The sequence below is a fragment of the Pogona vitticeps genome, chromosome 2 (genome assembly GCF_051106095.1).
Source record: "Pogona vitticeps strain Pit_001003342236 chromosome 2, PviZW2.1, whole genome shotgun sequence".
Taxonomy (NCBI): domain Eukaryota; kingdom Metazoa; phylum Chordata; class Lepidosauria; order Squamata; family Agamidae; genus Pogona; species Pogona vitticeps.
In genome coordinates, this window is record NC_135784.1 from 175552722 (window position 1) to 175574659 (window position 21938).

At 47.3% G+C, this 21938-nt stretch overlaps 1 protein-coding gene across 6 annotated transcripts in view; it reads right to left on the reverse strand.

Moving 5' to 3' along the window:
• Positions 1 to 3167: 3167 nt before the first annotated feature.
• The window catches only part of ARAF (A-Raf proto-oncogene, serine/threonine kinase), a 28013-nt gene continuing 9242 nt past the window's right edge, over positions 3168 to 21938 (reverse strand). For 4 of the 6 annotated variants that reach the window (XM_072991319.2, XM_020797665.3, XM_020797664.3 and 1 more), the window contains exons 2-16: positions 19539 to 19771; positions 17111 to 17217; positions 14383 to 14485; positions 13231 to 13385; positions 13003 to 13098; positions 11874 to 12024; positions 11017 to 11044; positions 9345 to 9499; positions 8525 to 8727; positions 8216 to 8392; positions 6733 to 6779; positions 6281 to 6399; positions 5951 to 6082; positions 5465 to 5599; positions 3168 to 4241 (exon numbers count right to left, since the gene is read on the reverse strand). In XM_072991319.2, coding sequence (XP_072847420.2) covers positions 4101 to 4241; positions 5465 to 5599; positions 5951 to 6082; positions 6281 to 6399; positions 6733 to 6779; positions 8216 to 8392; positions 8525 to 8727; positions 9345 to 9499; positions 11017 to 11044; positions 11874 to 12024; positions 13003 to 13098; positions 13231 to 13385; positions 14383 to 14485; positions 17111 to 17217; positions 19539 to 19763 — 1974 coding nt within the window. In that variant the 5' untranslated portion in view covers positions 19764 to 19771 and the 3' untranslated portion in view covers positions 3168 to 4100. The remainder of the gene's footprint in view (positions 4242 to 5464; positions 5600 to 5950; positions 6083 to 6280; positions 6400 to 6732; positions 6780 to 8215; positions 8393 to 8524; positions 8728 to 9344; positions 9500 to 11016; positions 11045 to 11873; positions 12025 to 13002; positions 13099 to 13230; positions 13386 to 14382; positions 14486 to 17110; positions 17218 to 19538; positions 19772 to 21938) is intronic. The other 2 variants (XM_020797668.3, XM_020797670.3) reach the window with 2 other exon arrangements.

Consider the following 21938-nt stretch of genomic DNA (forward strand, 5'->3'; position numbering starts at 1 on the left):
TCTCTCTCTCACACACACACACACACACACACACACACCCTTTCTTCCTTCCCTCTTAGCTGCAATACTCACAGCTAGTTAGAGTGGAATCAATGTTAATCCACAAAGATAAATTGCAGTGATCCTGTCCTGTAGTAATGCCTGGAGTGTTGGGGTGGTGGTGGCTTGGCTTGGAATGGGCAATTAAAACCCATTCAATTTACAAAAGACCTGCTACTGGCTTGTTGATATGGATCAGCATAGCTACCTGCATGCCTCAGTTATCCCTGCCACCTTGACAAACACTGGCCACTTCAGAATTTACCTCTGCGTCACTGTCAGCAACTGATTAAAGCTCAGGAACCAGAGAGAAGGTATACCATTCATTCTTACAGTGGAGCAAAGTAGCTAGAGGGTTGATGCTAATGTATCATCTGGAATTTAAAATGAACAGTGAAATTATCCCGGTGAATTACATCAAGATAGAGTGGTTAAAGTAGGGATCTCAAATAACTCCTAAATTTAGTTCTAAAGAGGGGAAATAGGCATCAAAAACAGCAAGCTTAGATCCTGGTAAACGTGTTGTTTACAACACACTTCGTAATCCATGTGTGTGATGCACACATGTCTATTTGCGCTGGTACTGATTGACCAGAATGTGGGTCTTGAGGTGGTGCCTGATCAAAATGTTGGTTGCTGTGAAAACACCAGATTTAATGTTCAGGCCTTTTAAGAAATGGATCAGAAATAAACTGCCCCCATTGTGGTGCTTTTGCACAAATCTATGGTGTGGACACGTTAGAAATACTGTATTCTGGCTGCCACTCCACAAAAGGCATATTTGAGAGGCAGAAGTGGAAAGGGCAGCTCCCGTAATCCATGTGCTGGAACCACTAACCCTTGTGAGGAAAGGTCCATAACACTGGGAACTACCGGTATTCCTTTTAGGCGGGAGTAGGGGAGGGTATGGAGAACATGATGAAGAACTATAGAAGTATGCACCTCATGTGAAAAAAGGAGGTCTTTCTCCCCAGCAAATGCTACAACCCTGAATTAATCCAGCGAAGGCGAATGATCAACCATTCAGAGAAGGAAGTCCTTCTTCAAACTGCACATCAGCAAAATTAGGATTTCACATCTTCAAGTTGTGGATATGATGACCGATTCAACCTTAAGATTAGGCACATTCACAGAGTGTGAGGTTTAGCCATGGCTACTAGCCACAGTGACGGAACAGCATCTCCAGGATCAGAAGGAACAAGGTTCTTTCTGTTGCTGGGGAGAATGGGATTAAAGGGATCACAGATACACACACACCACCATTACAGCAGTTCCACTGGCTGCCAGTTCATTCCTGGGCAGAATCTGAAGTGCAAGTTCTAAACTATAAAGCCCTAAAAGTCTTGAGCCCAAGCTATCTCAAAGACCACATCTCCCATTATGAGCCGGCTCGTCCACTAAGATAGTCAGGAGAGGCCTTTCTCTCCATCCTTTCACCTTCTCTGTTGCTGCTCCCAGGCTTTGGAACTCTCTCCCTCAGGAGGCCAGGCTGGCCCCGTATTTACTGTCCTTCCATGAGCAGGTAAAGACCTTCTCTTCAGGCAAACTTTCCCTGAGTGAATGGCTGCCAAATGATGTTTTTAAATGAATCGTTGTACCTTACAGCTTTGAATGTGCTTTGGTGTTGCTTGTGTTTTTAGTATGATATTTGTTTATGCTTTTTAGTATTTGTATACTCTGTTGTTTGCTTTAAATATAGTGGTGCCTCGCTTAGCGATTGCCTCGTTTAATGATGTATTCGCTTAGCAATGAGGTTTTTGGAGCGATCTTGCGCTCTGTTTAGCGATGTTTCCTATGGGAAAATTTCGCATAGCGATGTTCGGGACCTTGCTTCGCTTAGCAATGACAGTTTAGGTCCCCCTGTTTCGCTTAGCGATGTCCGTTTTCGCTATTTTAAGTGTGTCTTAAAATGTTCAAAAACTGTTTAAAATGCTTGGAATCGTTAGTGCACCCTGTAAAATCTTTGCAAACTTAATTTGGCTTTGTTCTGAGTCTTCGTTAATTTTTGGTGAATTCCCCCCCCCCCCATTGGAATGCATTGAACTGTAGGTTTGACAGCTGTCAGAAACCCAATCTTCACCAAATTTGGAGGGATTGTAGAAGGGAGTCAGCAGAAGCTTCTCTATGATTTTGGTGTCTCTAGGTGCTTGTGTGTGTGTGTGTGTGTGTGTTTTCTAACAAATGTATAAACAAATAAAAAATTTCCAAAAATGCATTGATTCATATTCGTTGGGCACTAATTCATAAAAAATATGAATCATCAAATGAGTGAGTTTTAAATGAATTTGGTGATTCATTGTTTAATTTGTGCCCATCTCTAATCACTAGCTGTGCTGGCCAGAATTTTTGGAAATTGCAATCCATGAACACTTGGGCTACCCAAGGTTGGAAACCATTGTAATAGATTAATCCCCCCCGCCCCACAGACCAATAGTATGAGATGGGTGAGCAAAATACTGGCCTCCATTGCTGAACTGAAGCACCAAGCATACATCATCAATAGCTACACTGGCTAGGGTTACTGAGAATGGCAGGTCCAGGAAATTAGATGGAAAATTGATTCCCCCCCTCCACACCCTTTAGAGACTTTCAGAAACTGTGGTTTTGGCTGTAGGGAACTGGAAAAGGAAGGGTCCCAATATCAGCCCCTGCCCCAACTTCTAAAAATTGAAGATCAGAAGCGGCCATTCAGGCACTTTTGGCAGAAGAAGCCTGTGGCAAGCCAGAGATTTCACCCTGCCCTACCCCAGCATGCCAAAGCTGCCCATCCTCATGTAAAACATTTAGAAAGACGTGGATGAAAGCCCCTTCAACAGAACCAATTTTGTGTGTGTCATATTAGGTAATCTCCTCACCCTTCCATACACTTTTCCCCTACAGCAAGTGTTCTTTGGAGTGAGCTGGCATGCATGGACTTCTTTGCTTCTGGAGAGGTGCAGAACATCTGCAAAGACCTAAAAGGGAACATTCTTTTGGCTGCAATGCAAGGCCACTTCACCTTCTTTTTGGAGGAAATCACATATACAGATAGTCATGTACAAAAACAATGAAAAACTATGCTACAGGAGATGGATGTTCGCGCATGGCAAAGAAAGCACGGGAACATCGAGAGATAAGGAAAAGTGGTGTCAAGGATGCATCCATTTTATTGCTGGAAGAAGTAACACCATTCCCTTCCTCAAAGTTCTGGGCCAAAAGAGCAGGATCCATGAGTTCTAGAAATAACGCCCATTTCATGTCATATGAACTGTGATTTTCCAGAAGCCACCAGAACAATGGCTGGTCAGCAAGATCTCTGCGATGTTGAGATATGAGGGTTAAGATTTAGTAGGAAGAGAGGGGTACATTAGCAATATAGGATTCATCCTTCTCTTACCCCAACTTTTGCATCTTCTTTGCTTTGCTTCTATGGCAGGGGAAAGCATCACGTGGTCCTCCAGAGGTGGTTATCCATGTCCAGCACCTCTCACCATGGGCTACGCTAGCCACGGCTAATGGGAGCTGAAGGCCACCTGGACAGCAACACAGATTCCCCCCCCCCCCCCCAGCCTAGTTTCCTAGCTTAGCAATGCATAGCAATTCCACAGACAGGCTCTTCCATCATCATTGTCATGTTTTTAAATTGTAATCCTTACATCCTCTCTCTCTCTCTCTCTCTCTCTGCTCATGAACTTTCCGAATCCTTCTCCAAGAAAGAAATCCTGAAATTGGATGACCCCTGTTTTTTAAAAAATATATATACCTAGGAAGACAAAGACAAAGTCAGTCTGGAACAGAGACTTTGCTACGTGTCTTTGGCTTCAACACTCTCTCCCTCACTACTGATACTCCAGGTTTGGGTGCAAGAGCTAATCTCTCTCCCCATCCCTGCCACTCTCCCTCTGAGCACAAGAGAGGGGAAGGCAGAAGGGTGTCGGGGTCCGTGGCTGGCCCGCAGAGGCTGATGATGGGCTCTCCTTTGTCTCCCCCTCCTTGCAGGGAGGGCAGAGTGTCATGGCAGATAACCCCAAGTGGGGGAATGGGCTGAGGCCACCTTTGGTAGCAGTTCCTGGAGCGACGCGCTAGCTGTGGAGCCGCAGAGCAGCTGGCAGGCCAAAGAAGCTGATGTCTTCGTCATAGGCCACACGGTGGAGGGCAGGCTCAGAGGCACTGCGCTCGATCTTGGGCAAAGAGTGCTGGAGCGACTCAATAGAGGCTAAGATCTGAAAGAAAGGAAAACGAGGGGCTGACTCAGAACCACGCCCCACCAAAATAAGCATTCCTCCACACCAAGGCAGAAGGCACTTTCCATCCATCTTGGACATCACTTCAAGGGATGCATGATCAAGCACCTTTCTCCATCTCGACGGGGAAAGGCTGCCTCCCTTGATGTGACAAAGTGACATCCTTAACACCTTCAAGTCCGCCTTCTGCAACCGAAGCCTGGATTCTGTGTGGCTTCCTTATCTCACTAGGATGATTTGGGGACTTTTGTGCTTCCAAGAGTCCAAAATTCTGTAAAGCTCAGCCTGAGGAAAAACTCTGGAGGATTCAAAAACTTGCCCTCCTAAGGACACATGAAGCATCCAGTAAAGATATTACTCAGCTCTGATTTTGGACTTTGCTCATGGATTACACCACTGTGTTTTGCTGGCATAAGCAGGACACAGGAAAAGCCAGTTGGGTGACAGCAAATGTCCACTGGTCTGTACCCACCGTGCCAAACTAGATGCCTCTGGGAAACCCACGAGAGGAAACGGGCAACAGTGCCCTCCCCCTTGTGTCTTCTGGCAGTGGGAGGCAGCGTAACTTTCATCCTGGAGATAATCCATAATCACCATGGATCACCCTCCATATATTCATCTAATCCTCTTTTAAAGCTGCCCAAAGCTGGTGACACTCACACTCCAGGGACCACACTGTGGCATTCTGACTTCACTAGGCCTACCTGTTTGCCAGCTGACCACTTCATTTGCCCAAAAATGCTACCCACCGCAGTGATGCCTACATCAAGCGGTGGTGCAAATAAGTGTCTGAGATAGCTTCAAAAGGAAAAGGGCCATTAGTTCTAATAGCTAAGTAGAACCTCTGTTTCTCTGAACAGCTCCTGGGTAGGTTATCGACCTCATGCCCAGGTTGTAGGTTTCTTGGAAGCATCTGGGTAGCTGCTGTGGCACACCCCGGTCAAACCTTGGCCGGACCCCACGGGCCCTGGGCTCTTTTTATGCTATTTTCTTCCAAAAATCCCAAACCAGTCCAGTCCAGTCCAATCCACCTCCTCTATGTCATTTCCTACTACATCCTGAGCGTCATGCTTACGTACTAAGCACCGGTTCAGATTCATTGCAACCATCGGTCTTTTCTTTCTTACCTGACTCTGGCAACCCTGGTTCGACTGGGCACACAGGCAGATAACGGCCCTGCCCCTCCCGGGTGGCCTACTCACCTGAGGGAAAAGGGGTCTCTCTTCACGCTTGAATTTCAGGCAGTCACCCATCAGCCTGCGCATGGCTTTGGGGCAATTGCTGGGCACCTTGCTAAGGTCAGGGGACAGGTAGCCCCGACCAACCATAAAGATAATCTGGAAAGAAGAAAAGATCTGGCTACAATGCCTCCGTCCTTCCTCCCCCCCCTTCAATCCCAACGGGAGAGGGAAGCTCTGCTCCAAATGGGAGACACTCTGAGGGGGGCAGAAGTGGAGAGAGTCAGGTCAATGCTGGGGGGTTTGGGTGTGTGGTGGCATTCTGATCACAGTCTCCCTCTCTCGGGCTCCCTCTGGAAGCCTCTATGGATAACTAGCAGACAAAGCTAAGAAGAATTCAGAGAAGGAAGCTCATGGCCTCACCACAACCTTCGTCTGGTAAAGACTGCTAGAAGCCTGGATGCCAACCAGCAGTCCCCCACCCCCACCCCTTCTTCCTCTTTTTCTTACCTGGTCCCGGTTATTGATGTGACTGTAGGGAAGGCTCCCAGACAGCAGCTCGTAGAGAACAACTCCATAGGAGTAGACGTCTGACTGGAAACTGTAGGGATTGGGGTCTTGCATGCGAATCACTTCAGGGGACTGAGAAAAATCCAAAGGGGATGAACATCTGGTCAGTGTGCAGGTATGGGACACACTGGTTTTTCCTCTCAGGAACACTGTTTTGTTAGTATTTTCTCCCTCCTTCTTTCAAACGGACCTACCTAAATTCCACAGAGAAGGGCCGAGATATCCCTTCCCCCACCCACCCTAAATTCTCTGGCTCCATGTCGCACTCACCATCCAGAGTATGGAGCCACTGGGCTGTTCCACCTGCTGTGACCCACTCCAACGTGTCTTTACCGTGGCCAGGCCAAAGTCACCGATCTTCACCGTCAATCCTTCATGCAGGAAAATGTCTGAGGGCAGCAGGTGAAGGAGCTTCATGTGGGCCTCAGCCTGGAGGGATGGCCTGCCTCTCCATTCTGCTATGAGCCTCAAACCTGGGAGGTGCTGTATCCCTCACCCTTAGGGCAGGAAACCTACATGTTACAACTAGTGCTTCCACCATCTTGGAAAGGCCCTCTTAGTCCTGGAGGACAATCTGTGTAAGTTTCTCCCCCTTTCCACTGTGACATCCTGGTTCACCTTGCGCACTCACATGAGTCAGAAAATGCTACATAACTCAAACTCCTGGAGGAACAGGACCCTGGGTCTCCACCCTATACGGCGCAACTAGATCATAAGGATACTGTTGGATTTGAGATCACGGTGGATTATGTTCTTTGCATGCAGGTAGCTGCAGGGAAAGAGAAAAAGGACTCAGTGGCTTTTCCTTCCAACTGACCACAGTATTTTCACACTAGATGTACACCTTTGTGTGTAAGAGACAGGCAGGAAGAACTTTCCCATTACATTTTGTTTTCTTCATTAAAATTTTTTTTACAGATTTATTAGTTATATTTCTATCTGAACTCTTCCTCCAGTGAGCTCAAGGTGGCATACACGGGATTCCTTCCCCTTCTTATTGTATCTTCACAACAAAGTGTTACAGAGTAATAATAGGAACTTGGGTTCAAATCTCCACTCGGCCACAGAGTTTACTGGGTGACCTCAGGCCAGATCCGAAGTTGATCTACTCTACAGGGTTGTTATGAGAAGAAGGCAAGCCATGTAAGTAATGACAACAAACATCATCTTTGTGAGGCTGGCCAGGCTAAGCAAGAGGAACTAGCCCAAGGGCACCAAATTCATGCACATCACCTTGATTTCTCAAATTGGAATCCAACGCCTTCCCCATTACACCACCCTGGGTCTCCAGTGTTTTCTGTTTATCATGCACCCGTGGAATGGTACCTGGCTCACAATTCACCATGGAAACCATCTGGCTGTACTAGAACTACTATTCTGACATTGTGTGTGTGTGTGTGTGTGTGTGTGTGTGTGTGTGTGTGTGTGTGTGTGTGTGTGTGTGTGTGTGTGTGTGTGTGTGTGTGTGTGTGTGTGTGTACGTGCATGTACGCACAGGCACACGTGCATGTGCGCATACACATACAGGGACATATTACTTTGCCACTTTTGATACACAGCTTATTGCACACCAAGCACTGCTCGGCCAAACCTTCAGCCCATGTACAAGAGATTAAAACAGGAGCCCTGCAGGCCAAGCTCTGAGCCCACCCATGCAACCTGTGCTGCTGGGCATGTCAAGCCATGTGAGTTGGAGTACTAGCCTAACAGCAAGGGCTGAGGGTCAGGCGATGCCAGAGGGCCAGTCCCAAGTCACCACCTGCTTCTAGCGGATGAGGACTCAAGCTTGCAGCATTGCCTCAAATCTAGGCAATTCATTATTGAGAAAAGTCACAGAGCATCTCTGGTCTGCTAGCTACCCAGTTTATGGTGACTCCGATTTGTTGGTCCACTTCCTTGCTGTGTTCTGTTTGACGTACAAGCTACTCCTCCAACTGCAACAACTCCAGTTTGCTAATGTTGAGGCACATTTCAGAAAGAGCACACCTCTCAACAGCAGGTGCTGGAGGACATACAGGATGGTGCTATGGCCCTCATGTCCTGACCGTGGGCTTCTGAGAGATGTCTGGCTGGGTCACCGTAGCAGCAGAATCTGCACTTGGCAGGCCTTTCCTCTTCTCCAGCAAGGCTCTTCTTGGGAACCCCAGTGTCCCCCAAGCTTTCCACCAGCCCTTTCCACTTAGGACTGCCCACTGGAACACTTACTCCATGCCCTGGGCCGTCTGCCTGGCCACATCAATCCGCTGCACCATCTCTAGGGGGGTCTCCTGTACATGTAGATGCTGGTAGAGGCTGCTCCCGTCACACCACTGGGTGATGATAGCAAAGCTAGGGCGAGTCATGAATCCCATAAAGAGCAAGATGTTCACATGGCGCGTCTTCCTGTAAGGGGGTGGAAGATGAGGGGGAAAGACTGGCATCAAAGGACCAGCCTCTTCCTCTCAGTTAAGTGCCTCTCCAACAAAATGGACGCCATGCCCCACACCTCAGGACACTAGAGAGGCCTGGCCTTACCTGAGAACCTGCATCTCGTTCTTGAAGGCCTGTACCTGCTCACTGGTGGGATTGGTGACCTTCAGGATCTTGACTGCCACATCCCCATGCCAGCGGCCCTTGAAAACGGTACCGAATGATCCGGTCCCAATGCGCTTCAGAACAGTCACTTCATTGGGGGACACCTCCCAGTAATAGCTGGAGTCCCGGTAGCCCAAAGACTTCTGCAGGAAGCAGAGGGGCAACCCATAAAGGGGAACCGTCGCAGAGAAAAAGCAACATTAAGAAAAGAGTCTGGGCCCCCCGATGTCAACCTTCTTCACAATGAGGCATCTCCCATTCAAGCTCCATAATCTTCTCCAACCTCTCCACCACCTCCAGTCTAGCTATTCTGCTCCCCCACTGACCCCAAACCTAGCTATTATGCACCTTTCCTGGACCATACGCTAATTCTTCTTGTAGAGTCAATTTGCTTTCCCCCCAATGACGACAACGGCACCCTCCCATTTACAGTGGACCCTCTACTTACAGAATTAATCCATATTGGAACAGTGGCTGCAGGTCGAAAAGTCTGTAGGTCGAGTCTCCATTGATCTACATTGCATTGAAAACCAATTAATCTGTAACTGGCTGTTTTTGTTCCATTTTGGTTTTTTTCTGGTCTGTAAGTCAAATCTCCGGCTGCAAGTCAAACCTAAATTTTGCGGCCAGAGAAGTCTATAACTCCAAAAGTCTGCAAGTCGAGCCGTTTGTAAGTCGAGGGTCCACTGTACTGCAATGGTCCTTTGGAAGCAGTTTTGGCCACAGCACCCACCTCCTCCCCCCTTCGCTCAACACTCACAGGTTTCTTCTTGTCTTCTGACGGGGGCTTGCGCTCCCTCGGAGACTCGCCAGGGGACTTGGGGTGTGGGGAGCGGCGGCCAGGAGAGACAGCAGCCACACTGGAAATGGGGGCAGCTGGTGGTGTGCGAGGAGGGAGCTCAGGGCCACCCAAGGCTGTGGAGAGAAGGAAGATGGCTTGACCCCCACTAACTTCCCTCCAAGATTCTTCCTGCCCCCCCCCGATATTTCCTCATTAATTAAACATCTTTATTTTAGGATGTTTTTTATAAAAATAATCACGGGCTGTCAAGTCGATTCTGACGTATGGCTAGTCTTTTCCGAGTTTTCTAGAAACTCGGAAGAATATACAGAAGCAGTCTACCGAGAATATACAGAAACAGTCTACCATTTCCTTCCTTTGGGGGGTGTCCTGGGGGTTTGCAGCTTGCCCAAGGTCACATAGGCTGGCTTTACTCACAGGGGGAACAGCAGAGAATCAAACTCCCAACCTCTGTCTATGGTATATAAAATAAGGAATCATGGGAAAGAGTGGAAAGATGGATGGATGGATGAATTTAAGATTATCCCAGGAAATCAATTGACTGTAATTTCCCAATCCTTACAAGGAAGTGACTTCTTTATACAACGCATAATTAACCCATGGAACTTATTGCCACAAGGTACAGTGACTTTTTCTCAACCTGCCTGCCTCTGGATATTCTAGTCTGCAATCTCCATAATCCTTATACACTGGCCACGTTGGCTGGGGCTGACATGATCTGTCAGGAAGTTCTCAGATTGGCAGAGGTTTTATTAGGCAATGATGTGAAAGGTGGTTCTACCTCTGGCTATCTGACACAGCAGCTGAAAAGGAGCTCCATGGAAAAATACTGAGCAGTGGCCCTGAACACCAGGGACAAATTCTAGAGAAAGGCCATCATTTCCATAGCTTGCTTGTAAAGTTCCCAAATTTATCTAGATGGCCAACACAAGAGACAGAAGGCTGGGTAAACATCTATTTCAAGTCTACTCCAACAAGGGAAAGCTAACAGAACAGTGTGTAGTACAAAGTTTTAGAAAAGCTATTGCTTTGATTTAAAGCTCCCAGAACCAGTTATGCTAATTGGGGAGGGAGATCTGGGAGTGACAGCTTGCAAAACGAATCTTTCCAAACTCTGGCCTGCAAGCCAGTTCAACATGGCGAAGACAGCAAACAACAGAGTAGGAATCACACCAGTCTCTTTGCTGGGTTTTTGTTCCACATGGAGCACTGCAAGGCCGAGAACTGTGACATCCTCTGGATAGTGGTGGACTGTACTTCCCATCAACCTTAGGCAGAAGAGTCTAGGGTAAAGAACGCTGGGAAATGCAGTCCAAAGCAGTTGGAAATTCTCTATTGCTGACATGAAGGAAGGTGGACTGGGGAGGGATGGAGGGAAGATAGTTGGGTAGCAGGGACACCAATGGCCTTCTGTAAAACATAGGGAACTTTCTTGTACCATTTCAGACTAAAGCATCCTTTAGCACAGTGGTTCCAAACTTTGGGCCCCCAGATACTCTTGGGCTACGAAGTCCAGAAATCCTGGTCTGCACAGCTAATTGTGAACATTTCCCCAGAGCCCTCACTGGCCCCTATGACCAATTCCCAGTGCATCAACTTCGCCTACTAGCCAAAACATGCATCCACTCACCATCTGCAGTTTGGCTCCTGCTTAAGATCTAGAAGAGAAAAAGGAAGAGTCAAAGCCAGGCAGAAAATGGTTATGCTGACAAAGCACCGGGGGGGGGGGGGGACACAATGGGTCAACCAGATTTGGGATGTGGTGGTTCTGGCTTCTTGCAGTACAAAATGTTCCTCCAAGTCCTGTCAGTGGACAGACACCTCTCTCTCTCTCTCTCTCTCTCTCTCTCTCTCTCTCTCTCTCTGTGTGTGTGTGTGTGTGTGTGTGTGTGTGTGTGTGTGCGCGCGCATCCATCCCTGGAAAAGAAGTTCCATGGCCTGGGGTTAGCCACTGAAAACCTCAATATCTACGGAGAAATATTCAGTCCTGTCAATACCACAATATTTGTGGCCTGCAGTGGTATAGCCCAGACCAAAGCCAACTTTATCTCACAGAGAACTAGGCCTAGGGAAGCAATCCTCTACAAGTCATTACTGGGCGAGTCAAAAAGTCTTTTGGCTAAAAACAGAAAGGAGGAGCTCAGCTTGCTGTGGTTCTCTCTCTTCCACACCTGCATCTCTTTCTCTTCACTGAAAAACAACATGAACACGGCAGCAAAATCCCTGACGAAAACCCCTTAGGTCAGTGCTAGACAGCTCTACGGCTGTAGTTGTCCCTTGTGGGCTGGGGCTGGGACTCCAGTGGGTCGGCCCCCTGAGATCAGTCCCTAGACTTCCTGAAACACGGGGACTTATTTCCAAGCAATCCCCCTCTCCCTGAGTTGGCAAAAAGCCAGATTCCCCAGAGGTCTTTAGGAGGGGGAAGAAAAACCTCGGAGCAGACCCCAACCCCCCCAGGGTGTCCCTCAGGAGCCAACAAGCCCTCACCTCCAGGAGTTCGCTGTCCACCGGGCTGGTAGTGCTGATAATGTGGACATTCGGGGTGGAAGTGGAGCGGTGGCGCTGCAGGCGCTGCCCATCGCCACAAAGGTTGGGGTAGCTGAAGGCATCTTTGCTGAGGGAGGAGGTTTCGGGAGAACTGAAAGGGGAAAGAAAAAAAAAAAGAGGATCACAGGCCGAGTTTGAATCTGAACTGTGAAGTTCGAAGCAATCGCCAGAACTGGGGAAAGTGACTTCTTCTGGCTCTACAACTCCCAGGATCTCCCAGTCAGTAAGGACACAGGATTCTAGCTACAGGATTCAAGAGATTCAGGGACTCGTACCCCAAAACAGTAACTTCCTCAAGAACTAATGTTCCAAAAACCCTGAGGTGTGACTGGCCTGACCACGGAATTACAGAACTACAGTGGCTGCAACTCCAATTCCTAAAATGGCAGGAGAACTGTCTCCCTTTTTTAAAAAAAATAGAGCCCACATTCATGAGGACTAGAAATTTCTTTTTTAAAGGCAGCCCTCTAAGCTTTTCTTGAACTGATTCAGTGGGTGTCATGTAGGAGAGCCCTAACAACTCAGCCACACACCATCTCCATTTTCCTCCTGGAGGTTAACTGTCTTTGGGCAAACGACAATCAAACGGCAAAATTTTAGGGACAGCCTCACAATCCGCACAGTGATTTGCTTGTGACCCTCCGGGAAGGCCTGCTTCGGGCTGCCCCAAGATGTTCTGCCACCTGAGGCAAAGACAAGATGGCACCCTCTCCCTCTTCCCTGTCCAGAAGCCACCTGACTCTTATGTCAAGCAGCACTACTGAGGAAACAGCACGCCATGCCAAATCACAGCCTCCCAGCTAGTTTAGAGCATTCAGGTAAGCCGTGGCCGTCCTGTGCAACTCTGTGATTCAGCTGAGTTCAAGAGGGAAAGCCAGGAGGCTGCTTTCATGGCCCCTTCCCCAAGATCTGCCAAAGGATCACCTCCCCAACGGTAGGGCCTGCCCCATCCGCTTTGTGGTATGCAGGATTTACCCTAACAGCCTGTAGGGTGCCCTTGTGGTTTCCTATGGACTCTCTGGGTGCTCACCCCTCTTCCAAACCACTCGGCTGTGAGCATGTCTTTTACCTGATCGCTTGAGGGGTCCTGGGTTCAGGGCTCTCCTGCGCTGGAGCTGCCGGTACGTTGTCTTGCCACGGTGGGAGAAACTGCCATGGTTCGTGGCTGTAAACACCAGAGGAGACAGGAGTGATATTTAAGATAAGGGAAACCCAGATGGAGACAAATGTGAGATTTATCCCCTTAACTAAGGTGGGGGGGGGAGGAGGAAAGGGTAACGCCCTGGAGGAAACTCACAGCTTATGAGTCGTCGCCAGGTCGACGCAGACCGTCGGCACTCTGCTGCTGCAGTGCTCATGGAACTTGTAGCCACACGTCTGGCAACGGAAGCCGTGAAAGAGGAATTTAAGGCAGAAATCGCAAAAGACCATGCGGAAGTAGGTCTTCCGGACCTGGCCAAAGAAAAGAGATTCCAGGTCAGAGGCAGAGAAGCCACCCAAGGCGTTGCGTCAGACAGGGGTGGGGGTTTGTCTTTCTGAGGTACCCGAAAGTTTGTCAGGAGCCTGTGTGGAGAGGTGGTGAATCTGGGCACAGGGATCTAAGGCAGCTTTCCTTGTGGACTGCTCTGCCCATCCATCCTAATCATCATAGCCATCTGCAACGGTTCAATGGCTTTCAGATTGCACTGCCCCCCCACAACAATTTGAGCTTTTTAAGAGGTGAAGATGCAATTTAAAATGTCCTCTGTTAATTCAACTTGCCTCATTCAATTACCAAGGTGCAAACAAATTGATATCTTCCTCTGTAGCTCACACTCCAAAACACATTCTACACCAGTCTTCCCCCCCCCCCCGTGTGGTCCTCCCTAGAGGCTTTGGACTTTAATGCCCACCAACCCCAGCGGGCTCGGCCAAAGGTCAGGAATGATGGGGGCTGCAATCCAAAAAGTCCTGCGATCACCAGGCTGGGAAAGGCATAGAGAAACAAACCTTATGTTTGTTACCCCACCGTAGCAGATGTATTTTGCAATGGCTTATCTTGTAAAACATGAGTTCCCAGCATTAGGTAATTCAGGTGTTCTTGGACTACAATTCCCAGAAGCCATCACCAGCCGTTGTGTTGACTGGATTTCTGGGAGTTGCAGCCCAAGAATACCTGGATTACCCAAGGTTGGGAACCACTGTTGTAAAGACTCCTCTGCCTGATTTTGCATTGTTATGACCGGCTATTACTGGAATGGGGGTGGGTTGGGGCTAAATGTGTGTTTACAAGTGGGGAAACTCTGGGTATTTATTGGATTCCAACACCCATCAGCCTCCATCAGGTTGATAGGAGTTGTAGTCCAACAACAAGAAGGGCCACAGGCTCTGCTATTCCATATCATCGCAAAGGGGGTGTTACTGCATCTTGGGAAGGCAACACGTTCTTGTAGTTTCCCACGGTACTCACAAAATTGTGCATCGTAAGCGGTACATTTTCCAGGACTTCCACAGATAGTTCAGCCCCCTCCAGGTTGACCAGGTCTGTCTCCCAATCTGTGATGGTCTTCCGTCTGCCCATGGAATCAACGGGGTGAACGTCACTCAGCTGTTGTGAACCAAAGCTCCTCCGCCACAGCTAAGCTTGCAGGGGACTGGTTCAAAATTGTAAGAGCCCCACTGCACTCAGCACTACAACCCCTCACCCCATACATGTCCTCAGGCTTGATCTACTGACTTGATCTCGATCTACTGACAGACTTGATCTACTGGCAACTTGAGACCCTCTGGAAATGTGGCTGCCTGAAGGGAGACCCTTCCTCCCACTTTGTGGGAACCTTGCTCATCAGCTCTGGAGCTGCTGCACTGCCTGATATTCAACCACAGGGCCACCCAGACTGAAGGCAAATAAATTTTTCAGTGTCTGGATTTGCCCACATGCTGATCAGTTCAAAGAAGATGATTACAAACCCTCAGGATGCAGATCTTGTAGAAGTAATACCCACCCTCAGCCTCAAAAGATCAAGTATGACATTTGAGTTACCACAAACCAGAGATTTCTAACAGCTGACGTTGCTGAAATATGGAGAAACAGAAAGCCTTTCTGATCTATTGCAAATCATCCAGTGATGGGACCCATAGATCCTGATATATGAGTGATGGGAAAGGTTGTCTTTTTTTGCACCACAGTTCTCAGAATCTCACAGCCAGCATGGGAATTGTAGTCTAAAAAGGAACATTTCCCATCTTGGCTTCTGCTCAAATATGGGGCAAGGAGCCTGGGATCATGATGACTGAAAGCAGATCATTTAAAAAATGAACAAAGAAAAGGGACCCCAAGAGAAAAATATGTGGAGGATGGACGGGACTATGAGGTAGCAGAGGTTCAGATGGGAAACTGAGGTCCAACTGAACTCAGTCCAGGTCTACAGAAGTCTCGGGTCAGGCCTCAAAATGGTGCTTCCTTCTTTACCTCAGTTTCTCACCTTTCCCTCCAGCTCCCCTACTTTTATTAAGTCAAAAAAGAAAATGAGTGCCCAAACCCTCGCGATGGTGAGGATAGGCAGTCAGGAGTGAGAACAGGATTGAAACCCTATCTGTAGGGCAGGCCAAATTCTTTGTAAGGACAACCTCTGGCTTCCCACAGTCTTGTGTGTCTTTACAAGGAACAGCCTGAAAAACCCAAAGAAGGGGAAAGGCGAGTGAGCGCGGTTTTCCCTTCATTGTGCTCAGGGACACATTAAAAGGTAGCGAAGACCAGGAATGGAAAAGATCATCAAGTGAGGAAGGAAGTGGTCAGGCAAGGGAGGCCTGGAGCACTGAAGGATCTCAGTCTTCTTAGAGAGCTGTGAGGCTTTTACCGCCACCGTTCACCACTTCCTAAATGCTTATTCCCCACTAGCCTCTTTATGTGGAAAGAGCTGTCAAATTTTCTAGATAATGTATTTCTTCTGAGTACAGAAAAAAATGTGTTGTTCTGTGCCTTCAAGTCAGGAACCAACTGATAGCAACTCTAACAGGGCTTTCAAGGAAAGCAAGGTGTTTAAAGAGTGGCTTTAGCAGGTCTACTCCTCCAATGAACATCCATGGCTCAGAAAGGGATTCAAACCCAGGCCTCCTAGTCCTAGCATCCTAGTCTATCACTCGGTCCACTATATCATAGTGGGTGTCCATTGAGAACAATGCACCCATTAAATCAAGCCAACATGCTTCTGAAAAGCTTTGAAAAAGATGAGGAATTGGTGGATGTTTTGATTCAGTTTGCTTTCGATACACATTTGCCAAATTCTACAAAACTCTTTGGTTTCCACGTCGTCGTTTAGTCGTGTCCGACTCTTTGTGACCCCATGGACCAGAGTACGCCAGGCCCTCCTATCTTCCACTGCCTCCTGGAGTTGTGTCAAATTCATGTTGGTTGCTTCGCAGACACTGTCCAGCCATCTCATCTTCGGTCGTCCCCTTCTCCTCTTGCCGTCGCACTTTCCTAACATCAAGGTTTTTTCCAAGGAGTCTTTTCTTCTCATGAGATGGCCAAAGTACTGGAGCCTCACCTTCAGGATCTGTCCTTCCAGTGAGCACTCAGGGTTGATTTCCTTTAGAACTGATAGGTTTGTTCTCCTTGCAGTCCAGGGGATTCTCAAGAGTCTCCTCCAGCACCACAATTCAAAGGCATCAATTCTTCAGTGGTCAGCTTTCTTTATGGTCCAGCTCTCACTTCCATACATCACAACAGGAAAAACCATAGCTTTGACTATTCGGACTTTCGTCGGCAAGGTGATGGTTTCCACACCACACATCTTTCAAGGCATCACTGGCACAGTGTGGGGGCAAACTAAGAATTCATGGCGGCAGAAGCCTTTGTACAGCTTGGGAATAGAACTCAGGAAATCTATTTTTGGTACAAGTCTCAAGACTTCCCAGCCAGTGTGCTGGTTGGGGATTCTGGAACTTGTAATTAAAAAAGAGCCAATTTTCCAAACTTGGACTGAGAGGCATAGTGCTCCTGAACACGGAAGCTCTGTTTCATCCCCTAGTTAGTTTTCCCTACATTGTAAGAACTACGTGGCCTATGTGGTTTCGAGAACTTGGATTTGAGCACACAACAAGACTTGTGATGTGTCCCCTCCCACCTCCAGCTCAGCTAATAGCTATCGAGCTTCCTTCTCCCCCCCCCACCTAGCTTTCCCACAACAACTCACCCATCTCCCCCTTTCCTGTAGACAACACAGCAGTCCTGGTTGAGCCCCCGCACCTTCAGGGCTTTGTCCAGGGAGTTGTAGACAGTCGTACCTGGCCGGATGGTCACCTTAGAGGAAGCAATGAAGGACTTGCATGGGCAAGGCAGGAGGTGGTGAACGAGACCAAAAATTCATCTTATCCTTCCTGTTCCTTCGCCCCCTCCCCGCTCTGCAATCTTGCCTCCATATCTGCCCCTTCCACTTCTGCTCTCCCTGTTAGTCTGTCCAAGGTAAAGACAGATGAACTGGCAGGATTCTGTGCTGTGTTCAAATTCTATCCCTCCTGCAGTGTCAAGATTCAGTTGCCCTGTGTTATGAGAATTGCACTTCTGAATATATTCCTGGCAGCAAAACCTTACTTACTTACTATCTTACTTACTAAAATATTTTTACCCTGCCTTCCTCCTTAAAAAAGGACCCAAGGCGGCTTACATCATTAAAAGACAGTACAGTGGTGCCTCGCATAGCGACGTTAATCCATGCAGCAAAAATCGCTGCTAAGTGATTTCGTCACTATGCGATTTTAAAAAGCCCATAGAAACGCATTAAAACCTGTTTGATGCGTTCCTATGTGCAAAAACCTGACCTTAAAGCGAAGATCCTCCATATGGCAGCCATTTCTGCTGCCTCTTAAGCGAGGAATCCGTCCCTAAACACAGTGGGCGGCCATTTTTTTACCTGGTGGCCATTTTGGAACCGCCGATCAGCTGTTAAAAAATCATCGCTTTGCAATGATTGGTAAGCAAAACAGAGACCCGATCATCGCAAAGCGAAAAAACCCCATTTGAAACATTGCAATGCGATCGCTTTTGCGATCGCAAAATCTTCGTCGCTATGCGGTTTCGTTGCTAAACGGAGCTCCCATTAAGCGAGGCACCACTGTATTTAAACGCTAAATATAGTACGTCTACAAGTATTTAAAAAGAATCATATTGATACCACACTAGAAATGGTAAACAAAACCAACAGCAAAAGCACATCTGAAGCAACAAGACACAAGACTCCATTCAAAACCCCTCTGGGACACCCAATCACTCTGGGAAAACGTGCCCGAAGTGAAAGGTCTTTGATCAATTGCCTTCTCAGGTGACTGGACTAGCTCTGCCTCTCCAGCCTGAGTACTGGACCTTGTTGGGCAGGAAGTGCTACGTGAGGCTTCCTGGCGTGATCGGGGACTGTTGCCTGAGCAGTAAGGGCTTCCTTTTCTGATTCTCCTTGGCTGAACAGCTGGCTTACCTCTGACAACAGCCTTGAAACACAGTAGAAAGAACTGGCCCATGTGGTTGTCCCCACAGAAACCCCTCCTCTTAAGATCACTTTTTAAAAACCAACCAACCAACCCAAAACCTTCCACCTGGATATCAAATACCACCCAAACGTATGCGGTGCAGCGTATTTATCTGAGGACATGGACATGATTTTTTTATGCTTTGCAGCATTTGACACCAGAATAAAATGCAAGAGTCCTATTGGCAGCTGGCCTTGCGATGCGTTTAGCAACACATGTTGGATCTGTTACTGCATTTGACAGCTTAATGGCATTATCCACACTGGACATCAGGCAAAAAAGAAAAACCAAGTGTGGACCCATGAGAATGCGTAACAAATTTAAAGCACACGTCTCATTGCGGTTTGAGGCCAAATTTCAATGTCAAAACATAATTTTGAAATTTTGGCCAGTTTTAAGAAACCCAGGTCTGCTCTAAATCTACATTTTTCTCCACATTTCTATATTTCTATCCGTTCTCATCTGGTTAACCTGGATCCATTGAATGGTTAAACTAAACTAAATCTCTTTTTTTTTCATTGCCTTTAATATAGATTTTTTTCTATATTGTTTTGTCAAGGTGGTCCCAATCTTTTTCAGATGCAGAAATGTGCATTTTTTATGAATATTTATACCTTGCCTTTCCATCTCACAACTTAACCGTTCAAGTACGCCTATGAAACAAATATATATATAAAGAAAAGTTAAAAAATATAACAAAAACCAATTTGACAAATCAGAACATATCGCATTATAATAAAGTAACATGATCAGGATTCACTTTGAAACAAGGGCCACTTTTATTTGATTTTTGTCACATGTCTTGCTCCTTCTCCTTTACTCTCCCTTTTCCTCTTTTTTTTCCTGCCTTTTCCTCCTGTTTAGCCTCTTACTACAGCTTTATATAAAAATTGTGGCAGTTCTGCTAATCCAAAGTGTAGCTGACTTAAATCAGGATGCGAGTCACTTGAGAATCATCAGAGATCACAGGAGTTGCACTTTATCCACATCTGGAGGTCCGTGGGTTCCTCATCACTGCTTTATGAAATCAATGCCATGGGGCCTATCTCGCCTGCCCCACCCTCCCAATGACTGCCAGGTTTGCCAAGTTGGCTCACTCACCACTGTCCGCTGCTGATTGGGAAGATCCACCTTGATGGTGCTTCCCCGGGTTTCGGCCAAAGGCCTCTCCCCTAGCTTTCTCCTGCGTTGCGCTATCATTGTTGTCAGTCTATCTGAGAAAGGTGGGATGGTCCCTCTTCCACCCGCATCTGAAGGGCTGGGGTCTGGGGAGGGTGAAGAGGAGCCATTCGTAAGAGAACCTGAGGAATTCTGGTTGCACCTCATTCAATTTCCTAAAGAAGAAAAAAGAAAGAAAGAAAGAAAAAAGCCACACAGAGATTCCAGACATGAAAGGATACAAATGCTACTTAGTTAGCAGAAGCTGTTTATCGGACAAACAGGCATGGTAGCTTGGAATCAACCTGTTTTGTTACAGTTATCCCATTACCGGAAAGGGGATTCCTAAATGGCTGAAAGCATCTGACAGTCACTACAGTTATTTTTCTCAATTCTTACAGTCTGCAAAGTCAGCCTTCTTGGTTTTGCAATTAAGCTTTGGAATCTAAAGACGGGCCTTCTTTGCAAGCCTGCTACTCAGACATAAAGATGTATCTTAATCATGCTTATCTGTAATGTGCAGTTTGACCCATACAGGCTGAACCATAGGGAAAGAGATAGATGTACTCCATGCCTATTTAGGTTTTTTTGTTAGTATCAGCACAGAGGCATCAAAATCAGGCATCCTGGGGTCTCTCATATTTAGTGATAGAAATAAAAGCACGTTTTCTAGGTCCTTATGCTTCACAGGGAACGCCTCCAGAAAAAGCCATCTGCTACTAGAAGATGGCCCTTGGTGAATACTAGGCATGTTCATCTCCCAGAAAACGAAGGATGCCAAATGCTGGTAGTGGCCCTAATATGCTTAGGGCCATATCCTTCATTTCATTCCCCAAACAGGCATCCAAAGGCATGAAACCAAAATAATGAACCCAATGTGTATGTGTATTTATTCGTTCATTACATATTTATCAAACTGGATAGCTCAGTGGTTTAGGTTTCTGGCTGCAGAGCCGGAAGTCGGGAGTTTAATTCCTGGTGTGGTGTCTTCTGGGAGTAAAGCCAGCCTGGATGGCCTTGGGCAAGCTGCACAGGGGTTCTATCGCTCTTCACACTTGCCAACAAAGAGAACTTCAGCTTGGTGTTGTTCAGTGGTTCCCAGCCTTGGGTACTCCAGGTGTTCTTTGGATTGGAACGCGTAGAAACCCCAGGCAACACAGCTGGTGGTGAAGGCTTATGTGGGAACAGCAGTCCCAGAACACACAGGTTAACCATGTTTGGGAACCCCTGTTGTAGCTGGTGACCCACACTATCCTGCTTCAGGTGGGCAACTTCAATCACCAAGGCGTCTCAAAGACCTTTCCACTCCTCCTTGTGGTTACTGTCCTCTCCTAGAAAAGCGAGGCAGGCCTGGTCTTCTGTCTTGTGCTCTTACTACCTGATGTGCTATTATTTTCCTTTTCAGCCACTCAGTGTGAATTGTATTGGCCCTCCTGCAGCCTGCCCTTAGTTTGAAAAATAAACAGAACAGCTGTGCATATTTTTTTAAATGAAGTACACTGTCCAGTTGTCATTTTTGCCACTGGCTTATGACAATACCGAATGGCTAGGCTTCTTGGTTCAAAAAAAGAAAAGTGCCAGGGATTTTCTTAATGCTGCTGCTGGTGGGGTGTGTGTGTGTATATATGTGTGTGTGTGTGTGTGTGTGTGTGTGTGTGTGTGAATTTGCTTCTGGAACAAACCTGGCTCTCCTTGTACAGATGGCAGAGACATCAGTACTAATAAGATATCAATCATACTGTAAGATCAGCGGAAAATGTGGTTCTACTCAACTTTACTTTAATGCTGGCTTCACCACACTCCTGCCCTCCAGATGTTTGGGGCAACGACTCCCACAATTCATTACAGAATGTAATGGAAGCTTTAAGCCTGCTGCAGGAGGGGTCAAAAAACCAGTCACACCATTGGCTAATGACTGCTACTCCCCCACCCCCTTTTTAGCCCCTTTTTGTTTGTTTTGTACAGCTTCTGACTGTGAGCAGCTAGAATGTGAAACAATAATCTATTTCCTCTACTACCAGGGCCAAATCTGGTTCATAAAAGGGGAAGTAACTTTTCACCACCCTGGTCCATGCGCTCATAGTCTCGATACAGTATTAGACTACTGCAATGGTCTCTATGTGGGGCTGCCCTTGAGACTGGAAACTACAAATGGTCCAGAACACGGCCGCCAGACTATTAACTGGGGTGAAAAGATATCAACATATTTCCCCACTCTGGTAGCCTTACAACTGGTTACCCATTCGTTTCCGCATTGATTTCAAGGTATTACTGTAATGCTTACATATAAAGCCCTAAACGGTTTAGGGCCTCAATACCTGGCACAGCACCTGTCCCCACCTA